At 40.0% G+C, this 12,318-nt stretch overlaps 1 protein-coding gene across 1 annotated transcript in view; it reads right to left on the bottom strand.

The window, feature by feature from the left end:
• Positions 1 to 2,006: 2,006 nt before the first annotated feature.
• MEP1B (meprin A subunit beta) overlaps positions 2,007 to 12,318 on the bottom strand; it is a 31,906-nt gene continuing 21,594 nt past the window's right edge. The window contains exons 9-15 of the mRNA XM_042029097.1: positions 11,435 to 11,587; positions 10,483 to 10,698; positions 7,699 to 8,166; positions 6,001 to 6,183; positions 5,315 to 5,564; positions 3,379 to 3,580; positions 2,007 to 2,416 (exon numbers count right to left, since the gene is read on the bottom strand). Coding sequence (XP_041885031.1) covers positions 2,399 to 2,416; positions 3,379 to 3,580; positions 5,315 to 5,564; positions 6,001 to 6,183; positions 7,699 to 8,166; positions 10,483 to 10,698; positions 11,435 to 11,587 — 1,490 coding nt within the window. The 3' untranslated portion in view covers positions 2,007 to 2,398. The remainder of the gene's footprint in view (positions 2,417 to 3,378; positions 3,581 to 5,314; positions 5,565 to 6,000; positions 6,184 to 7,698; positions 8,167 to 10,482; positions 10,699 to 11,434; positions 11,588 to 12,318) is intronic.

Genomic DNA, 12,318 nt, shown 5'->3' on the forward strand with positions numbered 1-12,318 from the left:
TGGAAATAGGAAAGTTATTTTAAGACAGCTATAGTAGGGTATTTTCCTATCCAGGATGTTTGTTAGCTCTGACAAATCTTTGTTAATTTTGTCTGGCTGTTTTCATGAATCTTTGGTTTCCAACAAAAGCTAATAAATCCAGCTATGAATGCTTTAAATACAACTACATTTCAGAGAATATGAATCAGAGAAGGACTACATATATAGCATCGATACAGAAGAATACACATTTGTTGCTTTGTGCTGTGCAGTAGCATTCAGAGGAAGACTTGCTCCCTCATCAAATTTCCATACATTTGAACTGCTCTTGCCCAGAATTAGGGTAAATTGCACGACAAATGTTAAGATCATCAACACCCATCCCAGGCAATCAAAGTAGCTGCTGACCTTTAAATGTGAACATGTTCACATACCAGTCTACCAACCATCTGGTGTGACCTGACATTTCCATTACTGGCACTCCTGTCTCTCACAGCCCCCCTCCAAAACACTGCAAATATGATGATTTCTGCCCGTGGTGGCTGCCATCTCCCTCTGCAAAGTGTCCTCAGGGAGGGATGCTTTGCTTACTCTGGCCCTTTTATTTCCATGCTTACTTTTTTCTCTAAATCCTACTGAATCGTAGCTCTGTTTGTCAGGGGTGTTAAGGGAGCCACTAAATCTCCCAGACCCAGGACCTGCCTCCCCAGCCAATATACCCAGCCCAGGAACGGTCCCAGGTGATCTCTACGTCCCAGTCCTAAGGATTTGGCTGCTACTTCTCTTCCAGCTCACAGATCTGGCTGGCAGCAAGGTTGTGTCTGAGACACACGCAGAGGTCCCTGAAGTGGCTGCCTGGACAGGCTGCTGCACACACACACAGAGCAGCCTGGACAGCACAACCCCTCTGTCATGCTACCCAAATTCTCAGAAGGGCACACAGCCCTGTCCTCTTCCTCTCCTCCAGGAAATCAGAATGCAGGTTCTCTGGTGAAAAAAGTGTGCCCTCATTCTCCACATCCAGAAACACTCAAACATGCACAGTTCCCTTGAATGTTAGCATGGCCTCTAAACCTGTTTGATATCTGTGCCTGGGGATTCTGGCAGTGGTATACAAGTCACCTTCTGCTTGCCAAATAGGGCAGTGTGAGTCCTCCAGATGTGGAAATGTTTCCTCCAACTCGTCAGCTAGTCCAGCTTGAAGTTTGCTAGTGAATTATGCACACACACACAGAGGATTGAATTCACTGCAGAAATATTAACACATACAGATCTCTCCAGCTGCCAGCACTTAGACCTCTTACACACCCACACACAACCTGATCCCTCCTGCTGCTGCTGGCACCTGGACCTTTCAAGACTCATACAAAACATACACACCAGTCCTTCCAGTTGCTGGGGGGACCTACAGGCCCCCAGTTCCTACAGGCCCCCAGACTGGCCCACAGTCCCCCCAGTTCCTGGCACACAGACCCTTCCATGCAAGTCCTTCCATGTGCTAGTACCTAGATCCGTGAGCCCTAAGACGTGTGATCTCCTCTGGTCATTGGCACACAGATCTCTTTTGCAGGTGGGTCTCTCCAGTTACTGGCCCCATATCCCTCCACTTTTCTTTGGATCTTTTAATCCTTCCCCTAAACCCCCCATAGTCATTTTTATGTAAATCCACAACCCTTTTCTGATAGCCCATATCTCAAGCAGCCTCAGCTTTTCCACAACACTCATGTTAATCATATTTTCCCCTTCCTATCAGTTAATAATTGTTCAGGTTGACATTCTTGAGGGTTCTGCCTGAGTAGTTCTTCTAATGGACCATCAATCAGTGGCTGAAGCATTCTGGATCCTCATTATTATCTCTGTTGTGACTTCCTCATTAATGTTTGTGTGTCTGTGAGGTTCATTTATCACTTTCCTCATCACTTGTTGTTTCTTTTATAGTGAGTAGATCACAACCAAGTAACTTAATGAACCAGACGCTCCCACACTCCACAAACTCTCACACTACTGACTGACAGCTGCAGCAGGACTGAGAACTGCTGGGTACCCTGTGAATACAGGGTCCAGCTTCCCTTTATTATAGACAATTGTATGATGATAATACAGCAAACTTAGACTTTCCTGTGTTGACTGAAATTCAGGACGCAGTTTTCATGTTTTCTTCATGTTCAGGGAGACTTGAAGGACAGGGCAGCCATGTCACACAACATGTGACATTTTTCTCCATTGCATGATGATGCACAGCACTGTCAGACACTCCACTGACTTCAGCACAGTATTTTATCCAGATGATGAATTATTTTCCAGACTTTATAAACTTTTATCATGATGGTTGAGATAAAAGGAACAAAAAGGGTCATGACATAGTTGCGGTTTTGCAGTGATGTTCATCTTGTGTCTTTGATGCTTGTTTGCATTATCTTCAGAAGGATGTTTTAGTCTAAGTGGGGAAAAAAAACCAACCCACATCTTAATAGTATATAGGGAAGGGAAATATGTGTACAATGTAAGAACATTACTTGCAAAGAAACCAAAACTATTTATTGGAAGGTCATAAAGTAGCAGTGTCAAGTATTTGACACTGCACAGAGGTACTGCAACTCAGTGGGGTATCACACAAAGAGTATTAGTACAAAATTTAAAATGGAACTCTGCTTTCTGGAAGGACATTCCTCTTCAGTTTGTTAACAAAATTTCTCCTGTGCCCTATGAGTCCCTCTAAACTATTGTCACTCTTGCTATTTCCAAGACAAGCCTCTATTTAATGTAAGAGTCCATGTATCTCAGACTGTATGAAAATTCCTATGAAAACATGCCCAAATGCGCTTCTATCCAATACATGGCATTTCTGATCCTGTCATCTAGACAGTTTTAACTTGCTGTCTTCTTTTACCTTTCCCTAAGTCATGATTTCCATGGCTGCTTCATGCCTTGCATTAAAAAATGGCCTTTGAATGTGGAAAATTATTTTTAGATTTGCTTTTTGTTTTGACATTCTGGGATGCATTTTTTAGCACCATATCTGTGTATTTGAAGGGGAGATCTTTAGTAGAAGAGGCAGTAATAGATAAAGTACAAGTTTACTGAGCAGAAAATATGGTTTAATTACAGATTGAAAATGAACCCCTTTGTTCACACTATCCCACTCAATGTAGGCTGTCATTGGGGCAGAGTGGATGAGGGGTGGAGGAGGAGAACAGGTTTTTAATTAAGTGGGGTTTTGGTGTTTGATAAATTAGTGGCACTTAATGGAGCTCTTTAATTTCCAATCTTGAGTCTTTAGGCTTCAAAAAGGTGACATCTTCCCATTTACTTCTTACTGAATTTGATTGTTTACCTTTTAGTGAGTATAGATATGCGTGCGTGTGTGTGTATATTTGTTGAAAGAGGCAAAATACTTACTTCTTCTAGAGTCAGGCTGTCCTTATTCTCCCTTCCTTGCTTGTATTTCTTTTTAAGGCACACTGCAGTTGTGATGGTGACAATAAGCATTACAACAAACACAGTTATGGTTGAAGAAACAGCTATTACAGTATTTTCTTGAGTTGAGCCTTTCCTTTCACACTTTTCTCCCATGTACCACCAGTTGTCACCTGCTGGACATCTAGAAAGAAAAAGAACAAACATGTGCTATCACCTGCAGAGTGAAGGTGTGAAAAGGTCTACTTCAGAAAAATGGCATCTCTGATGCATTTTCTATATCCCAAAGCATACTGAAGTTTCCTTAAAATGGTCTTCTATTTTTAAAGTTGCTTTGAGTGGCCCACTGTCCTTACACACCTAAATGTGTTTCTTTCATCTTCCTGCTCTTTCACAGGTTGTGCCTTCAGAGAGAGCCTTTGCCAGAAAATTTAAATGCCTTCCTGATCCTCTGGACTGCTTAATGCTTGGTTGCAGCTGATTATGGAGCTTCTTTTTTTTTTTTTTTTTTTTAAATTTTCAGATTTAAAGAACTTGTAAGAGCTGCCTCTGCCTTCCCCCAACAAGCAGGTAGGAAAAGAAATTAACAGCCCAGCAGTCATCCAGTTTTAGGACTGAAAACAACCTCCAGGCTTTGATTCCATCACCTTACCCAGCACCACAATCGGCTCCAAAAGATTTTACAGTGAGCACACGAGGGTCCTATGATCTAACTGAAAAAGAAACATAACCATGCAGAGCTGCTGAGTGCACACCTACCCCCATCTTTCTAACCTTGGTTATTCCTTATGTACTGATTGTCTAGCTCCTGTCTAAGCCATTTATTCAGGACTACCTCAGCCCTGAAAACAAGTCTGTTTGCAGTGCACTGCACAGATACTGCCTGCTGGGGGGACTCCAGGTGGTTCAGCTTGAACAGATGTATCACATTCCCACCCATTTCCCATCAGAAAATTGGGGTGGAAACTGACTGCTGGTCACACATTTCTATAGGACAGAAAGCAGGTCACAAAGGCACTAAAGCTTCAAAGAGTCCAGAGATGTCAGAAAATAAATGTTCTCTTTCTGTAATTTTGAAATTAGGCATAATATTCAGCATGTTTTTTACTTTTGTCTTCTTGGAGCCAACTCTTGACATTTACTCATATTTGTGACCTGCTTCTGATGAGTTGCATGAGAAGTATTTTTTAAAAGGTTTCTAAATGGGGAGATACAACACTTAGTGAGTCATCCTTACTCTTGTGGCTCTTGGCCTTTATGTTTTCCTCACAGCACTCCCCCAGTCTACCTGCCCTGGCACAGCATCATAAGGTTACTACCCTTCAGCCTCAGAGCTTATTTGCAAGCCGGAACAATGTTAATCAGGAAGGTGGGTTACGTAAATGTATGCACAGAGAATTAAATAAAAGTTGATATTAATCTTCTTTCAGGGCAAACAATCTTTTATTCCTCAGCAAGCAACTACACTTTGGTAATTCATGGTCATAATTTGCACTGTACAATATTTCTGAATCAAATTTTAAAATAATGTCTATGCTGCTTCCTACATAACAAGTATTAAAAATCTTCTCTACTGATATAAATGCTCTTTTCTTTCAATTACATTTATCCAACTCTTCTACATTTTGCTATTGGGAATTCTAAGGACTTGGAGTAATACATTACTGAAAATAATAAACACATTTAAAATATAATTTACAGGGAAGTCAAGCAGAGTACTTCAAAATGATCAAATGCTGAGGTTAGGAGCTTTGTTGCCCAAATTGGCCATAAGTTCAGCCTCATAGGAGCAGTTGTAAGTACTTGCCTTAATCAGATACAGTCTGTCTTTTGTTTCATTAGGAGCAAAGATTTATTTTTTTAGAAACTCTCATTACTCATCCTAAAATTGCATTTGAGAGTGAATAGAGGCAGTTACCTGCACACTGGTGCTCTGTTTACCATAACACAGACACCATCATTTTCACAGGGGTTGTCTGGGCAGAAAGCTGGAACCTCTGGATCTTCGGGCCGGGTGACGCTGCTCGTTGTGGTGGTGGATGCAGTGGTGGTGCTCTCAGTGCCAGTGGGGGGCTTGTTGGTGGCAGTAGGGCCAGGTTTGGTGGTGCTGGCACTTGTAACAACAGTGGGTGGAAGATTCGGCTCAGTTGACAGGAGATGTGAGATATCTGCACGGTGAACCCACAAGAAATCAGGTCTTTGCTCCACGTTATTTTTCTTCTTATTCGAATGATAATTTCTGATAATAAAGAGCAATGAGCCTGTCCACAGGTGTAATGGATAAACAGTCTTTTTTACCTTTCAGGAGCATGATGTATTTTGGAAATGTCTTCTAGATTTTTTTTCAGAAACAGATAGTTTTATTCAAATTATTCAAAATAATTTGCATTGTTTTATACACCTTCGCATGAGATAACGGAATTATACTGTGCATTTACCTGTTCATAAATTTATTCAAACATATGATTTGACTTTAGATATAGGCATAATTCAAATACTGCTTGTGTGCAAAGTACATCGTGTGTATTTATATCTGCAGCCCTAGTGACTTAGTATCTGACGCTGTTTACTGCATTGTAAAGAGTATCAGCTATGTTTACATACCTTCCATTGTTAAAAGAATATAAACACCATCTTCTTTAATAAAGTTGCGGCTTCTAAGTCTCTTATGAGTTAAAAATGCACTTGTTCCAACTCCCGGACCTCTCATGTATTTAGTTCCATTGGGAAAAGTTGCTTCGGATCCCACTTTATCTGGCCTATCCCAAGTATAATTTGATGAGGATTCTGGAGGAAAAAAAAATAAAAAAGAATGTGAATGTGAGACCACTCTGGATTTGTCTCTCAGCAGAAACCTCAATTGCCTGAGATTCCTCACTGATGAGAGGCACAAGACAATGGAGATCTTCAATTATGTGGTTTAGCCTGAGGTACTGAGAAAATAACCTGCTGGAGGTGAGGTTATTGGAGAGCTAGTTGAAAATCTGTTGCATTTTCTTTTTAGCTCTTTAAAGTGTAGTGGTCAAGAAGATAAGTAGCACATGAATCATCTGTAACACGAGTTAATGCAGTGCTTCTCAAAAGAGAGCATCTCCTGCAGTAGATGTGGGGCACAGGGTATTGGAACAACCTGAATGATCACGGATCACTGATGCCTGCTCCTCACACCCTGCTGTAAATCTCAAAGCTGAGCCTGATTGTCCATGGAATAATCTGACAGAGAGAGAAAACTGCCAGCTCCAACACCTCTCTGGTTAGAGAAAGAGTGTGTGTTACAAGGCTTCCCTTGGGAATCTGAGACTATTTGCAATACATGAATAAACAAGGAAGAAGGAGCAGAGGGCAAACAGACTGCATGTCCACAGGGCCAGGGAAGGAAAAGGGCTAAGCACTGTAGCTGTAACAGCAGAAAGCACAGGGAAACGTGCTTTTCCAAACATCTATGGAGGACATGGTGTGGCGTGTCTTTCATTTACAGAAAGGACATGAAGTCTTTCTAGATTACCCACTTTGTTTTCATATGAAACCAGTGTCATAGAAAAAAGGAATGTAAAACATACTGGTTTTAAACTAATGTGAATTGGATGTTTTTGTGCCTTCTTTCCTTCCGTTCTAGTCTGAAACTCCAGAAAGCTAATTCAGTAGCAGAGGTGGTTTCTTTTGGCAAAATTAAGAAATCCATTGTGGCTTAAATCCAAACTTTATCCAGTGATGAATGTGGGTGTTTTCTTTAATATCTCTCTCTGTAGAGATTCCTGCCATTTCTCAGAGTTACTTTTTACCTCAACTGCCACCTTTCCAAGTTATTGTGGACAACAGCCCTTATCTTCTCACACCTTGAACAAGTACAGATTTTATAATGTGAATCAGTACTTTGTCCATCTGGAGGCTTGTGCTGACATCACTGTACCTTTGACAAGGAGGGCAGGGATTTGTTTGATAGCTGCACTTTTATCTGGTATGAACTGCTTGTCTTGTTAATTCAGTATTTTTCTTTTCATGCCTTCTGGAAAACTTTCATTCTCATCAAAACAGAAATAAATATATCCTCACAGAGCATATGAGAGAAACTTTAGGAATAGATCATCCACGTGCTTCTTCTGCAAATGCAACTTTGAAATCCAGAGTCCCAACTAAACTTGCTTGTAGGTTTAATTTTTTTCTTGTCTGTGGATCAATATTATTGTTGCCGCAAACATAATGAAACATTCCAGAAGCTAAAAAAATTGCACTAATTTACATGAAGAAGAGATGTGACCCCTTGTCTTTTGGTTGTGTTCTACATGTTTGATGTTGACTGACCTGATAATTGCAGAGGGTCTGTTGTTACACTTCTTTGGTTTGACATCCGTTGACGAATATCAGGATGCTGGTCAAGCAGGATCATGGTGCCTTGTTGCCACGGACAGGGCCATTGCAAATGATCATCGTTTGCTCCAGAAATCAAGGATAAGTATATTCCTAAATTAAATGGGTTACTAGTGGTACCATTTACATACAAGCTGATTTGAAAAGCATATCCTTTACTAGAGTAAAAAGGTGGACTGTATATTATCCCATCTCTCCCTGTTGGACTCGTGTTGAGGAGATGTGTGAAATTTCTGATATGCCAGACGTGGTGGGGACACTGAGTTTCTGACAAGTTGATGTCATCAATAGAGAGGCCTCCATTTGATAAGCCATTTCCTCTCACGCCTTGAAACACAACCCGGAATTTACTTGTGACATTCAAAGAAACATGATGGAGCTGCCAGTAAGTCTCAGGTGAACCTGTAAAACAAGGGTAAAGATTTCTGAATCAGCAGTACAGTCAAACACTGCACAGGTCTGTGTACCCTATACCAACACTGTGCAAGAATTTTTCAGTTCCCCTGGCACTGATGTGATGGAATATTTCTTCTGTAGATGTTACTTTTTCAGTGCAAGATCATATTTGCTCAATACAATATTTTAACAGAATTAATATGCATAATAGTACTTGTTGATGTGTTTTAAAACTGCTTTTTCTTTTACATTTTTAAATAAAATTTCATTAAATTAATCCAAACATTGTGATAATAAAATGTACAAAAATCGTTTCACCTGTATTATTAAAAAGAAAAAAATTCAGAACTAATTATATTCAAATAACAATAACATGCCTCAACAAAAAATACTCCAGAGGATTCTGGGAACCTAGAACTACAAGACTGGTTCATTCATTTGTTTTTGTATTTTTAAATGGCTTGTTGGAAGCTTGCCTATGTAGAACCACTATTCACCCATCAAATGATTAATGGTACTAAGGTCAAATTAAAGCCAGTCATTTGCAAAACCTACTTCATGCAATAAAACCTCACTGCAAGTTTGATTCTGCATCCAAAAGTGCCTGCACTAGCAAATTCCACGTAACTTCAAGAGCAGTGTACAGAAAAGCAAAGACCTCTGCACAGGGGCCTTGTGAGGTCGATGAAAGTAGAACACCCTTTTTTAAAAGTATGTGCAGCAAATTCTTTTGCTTTCTGGGTCTTGTTTATCTGCACAGAAGACCAGCTGCATTTATTGAACAAGCAGTGCCAATCCCAGGAGCAGAACTCATGCATCACTCTCCTAACAACCCTAAACACAACACAATGGATCTCAAATATGAGTCTTAATTTCTTGACATTTTTCATTAGTGTTATAATTAGGAGGTACAAAATTAACCCAGAAACAAGGAGAAAAGCACCCCAGTGTTTTCCATTCAATTGCCTTCTGCATAAGCTAAAGGAATTTTACAAGTAATATGTGCAGTGCAAAAATCCCCCACAGCCACAGACCAGTGGGAAGGGTTCAGGGATTGTCCCTAAGCTTCATAGTTCAGTGCAAACCCATGAGCAGCTCAGCCAGGGTGAGGGTGTCAAACCATGGATGGAAGGGGCTGTAGTGTCACTGTTTCTTCCAGGTTGTTGACTCCATTGGTGAGGGTAACTTCTCACATGAGAGAAGTGAAACAGCTTGGGGGAAAAATGGTCTTGAACCATTCCTAAAACTTTTGCCACAGATTGTCGAAATAGGGTGCCTCTTTGGACCCACTTTTGAGATCAGAGACTTCAAAGGAAATTATGGACTTGAGAAAGCAGGAATGGGAGATGGGACCTAATAGACACAAAAGAGTGTTTGTGAGGAAGAAGGAAGTCTGGAGAAATTAATCTTGACTTCAAAGTAGGGTTTGAAAGAGTTTGGAGGGCTCAGACCGATGTGAAGTCTACACCTGCCTTAGTAACACTTACATTAAGGATACCTGTTAGCACAGATGGCACAGAGGGTGAAGCCATAGAGGTGAAGAAAGGAGTGGAAAAAAAAAAAGAGAAAACTGGCACCAGCAGCAGCTGAGCCTAAAGGGACAAAAAGAGACAGAAATTATACCTATTTAGTAAAAGAACTTGCTCAGACCCTTCTGAACTTGATGTAGCTACAGTGGAGACCACATAATAGTTAAATAATGAAGAAAGTAATTTAATCATATGGTGACTTTGGCAATTCTAGCTTAAAGAGTTTTTGTCCATTAGCTGGCCTCATTCTGTAGGCCGTAGGCTCCTAAAACCACAAGGTTTCAATCTTTTTCAAACTAGAACTCAAAACATGATCTGCTGCCCATATATTTCAGTTAAGTAATTTCAAACCTTGTTTAAAAAGCCATTTAAATTTTATTTATCTTTTTTAAACTTGTATATTAGGTATTCCAGGGCACTTTTGCTTTCCATTTCTTTATTATACTTTCTTATCAATTGTCATTTACTCTAATATTCCAACTTCATCAGCTACTATTGATACCATCAATTCCAGAACAGTTAAAATGATTGCTCATGGAATTTAAGCAATTTTGGTGAGAAAACTGTTTTGACAATGTGAGAGTTTGAAATTTGTGGTAATTTATTATACTATAGGAAAACAGCTGACTGACGATCCATCAGGTATAATTTCACCAGCAACGAATCGCTTACATAGATAGAGAAGAAGCCAAAGAGCAACACTAGGAAATGAGTGACTTTGCCACAATAATTTCCCCCAGTACTTTGAAAAATATTGAGTCTAGATTAAAACAAAATGCAATTTATTCCATACCTTTAATCTCTTCGATGAATCTCAGAGTACCATTTGGATTGGCTGACGTGTACTCCCTGACCCAGACATTCAGCCGGTCGCCCTCGTTACCACTGTTGTATAAATAGAACTGTAAGCACTGGAAGCCCCTTTTGGGATACAGAATTCGGCTCTCCAGGACAGCTGTGCTTCCTTCTCTTCCAGCACTGGTGTTGAAATGCATGAAGTAGCCAGAATCTGCCAAAAGTCAATGAGAAATGAGCAGTAGAGAGAGGGGAGAGAAAACAGAATTTTCCTGGTGTACTGTTTTTCTTAACACTGCATTGTAATAACTCTAGAAGGTACAGTCAGGACAGAGTTAGGTAGATCCTGTACAAATCTCTGACTGAGGACTGTTACCTGTTCACATTTTCCAAAGGCAGAACCATTCTCTTTGCGGCTTTTGTCCTCATTTCATTATCTCTAGCAAATTGTACTCAAAACCATGGGGTTTTGCTCTTTACCCAGTGTCAATAACTCTCTGCAGGACTGGTTTAAGCTCCTGAACTCTTGGAGCTTTCTGACAGGTTGAGATACATCTATAGCTTGATTGTTTTTTTCATCTCCACCCTGATAATATACACTTCAAAATCCTGCTCCTTCCCAAGGACTTACTGAGAAATTATGCAGAAAAGCAGCAGTCTATCGGGTGTGCCTGTACCACAGGTTCAACACTTTATATAACTCTCATGACAGGATGTGGCACTAAGACTAAAATACAGCTCAAAAGAGATAAGGACATTCGATCTTCTGAAATAAGCAGAAAATCAAACATATCACATGGTGTCCCTAAGCATGTAGGTTTATGTCGCTTAGTTAAAAAATAAACTGTAATTTGTCAGAAAATAAACAGATAACAAGGCCAAGCTTGAAGTGAACTCGCGTGTCGCTGCAGAAAACCCTTCCCAGAAAGATAAGAGTTTTTTTCTCATACCTTTGCATTCTCCCATATTAGTGTGATCAGTATTTGGCCCAGCAGGAACCTGAGACAAACGCTGCCAGTCACTGTTATCATCTGAACTTTGAATCATGCCACATATATTTTCAAGTTCAAAACTGCAAGTGTCCATGAAACTTAGGGAGGAGGCTACGACATTAAAAAAAAAAAAAATTGTGAATCTCTATTACATAACACATTTTAGTTCTGAAGGTCCAAAGCCATGAGCAGAGAAAGACTAAATGCGAACACCAAGTAATCAGTGGCTTCAAATATGATCAGCATTTATACATACAATGTTCAAGAACTCAAAACACTTGGTGGTTAACACTGACATTAATAAGATGTCATCAGGAGTGTTCATCAGGAACACTCTGGGCCCTAAGCAAGCACAGGAGGGCATCTGCTAATTATCATATCACATCTTTAATTTATAAAAGAAACACTAATACCAACCCAATTCACACACCTTCAAATTACAGTCCTGAGACTTCCCATTCATTCCTCTGCTTTCTTTGGGCCAGTCCACACATGGCCACAGATTTTGAGCTTTGCCAAGCTCACTAATGCATCAGCTGGAATGCTTATTTTGAAATATAGAAGAGCAGAAGCTGTTTCACTCTAATAAACAAACCTTGATTTTCCAAATGCTGAATTGATAAAAAACCCATTTGGCAAAGGACCAGTGGATATTTCATGTCATACAAATTTTACAATGTCTTTCATACAACAAGTGAGAAATTAAGTGAAGGAAGACTGTGCAGTTGGATATGAAAGGGAGAAGACCATATGAAACATTTTCTCTGTCTAAAGCAAACTCTGGATAGGTGAGAGATAGCACAGTCCAGGTTTATCCCTGGTCTTACTTTTGTTTTCCATTG

Source organism: Corvus kubaryi, unplaced genomic scaffold (assembly GCF_017639235.1).
Source record: "Corvus kubaryi isolate FWS band 111438036 unplaced genomic scaffold, C.kubaryi_AGA036_p1.0 37312, whole genome shotgun sequence".
Lineage (NCBI taxonomy): Eukaryota > Metazoa > Chordata > Aves > Passeriformes > Corvidae > Corvus > Corvus kubaryi.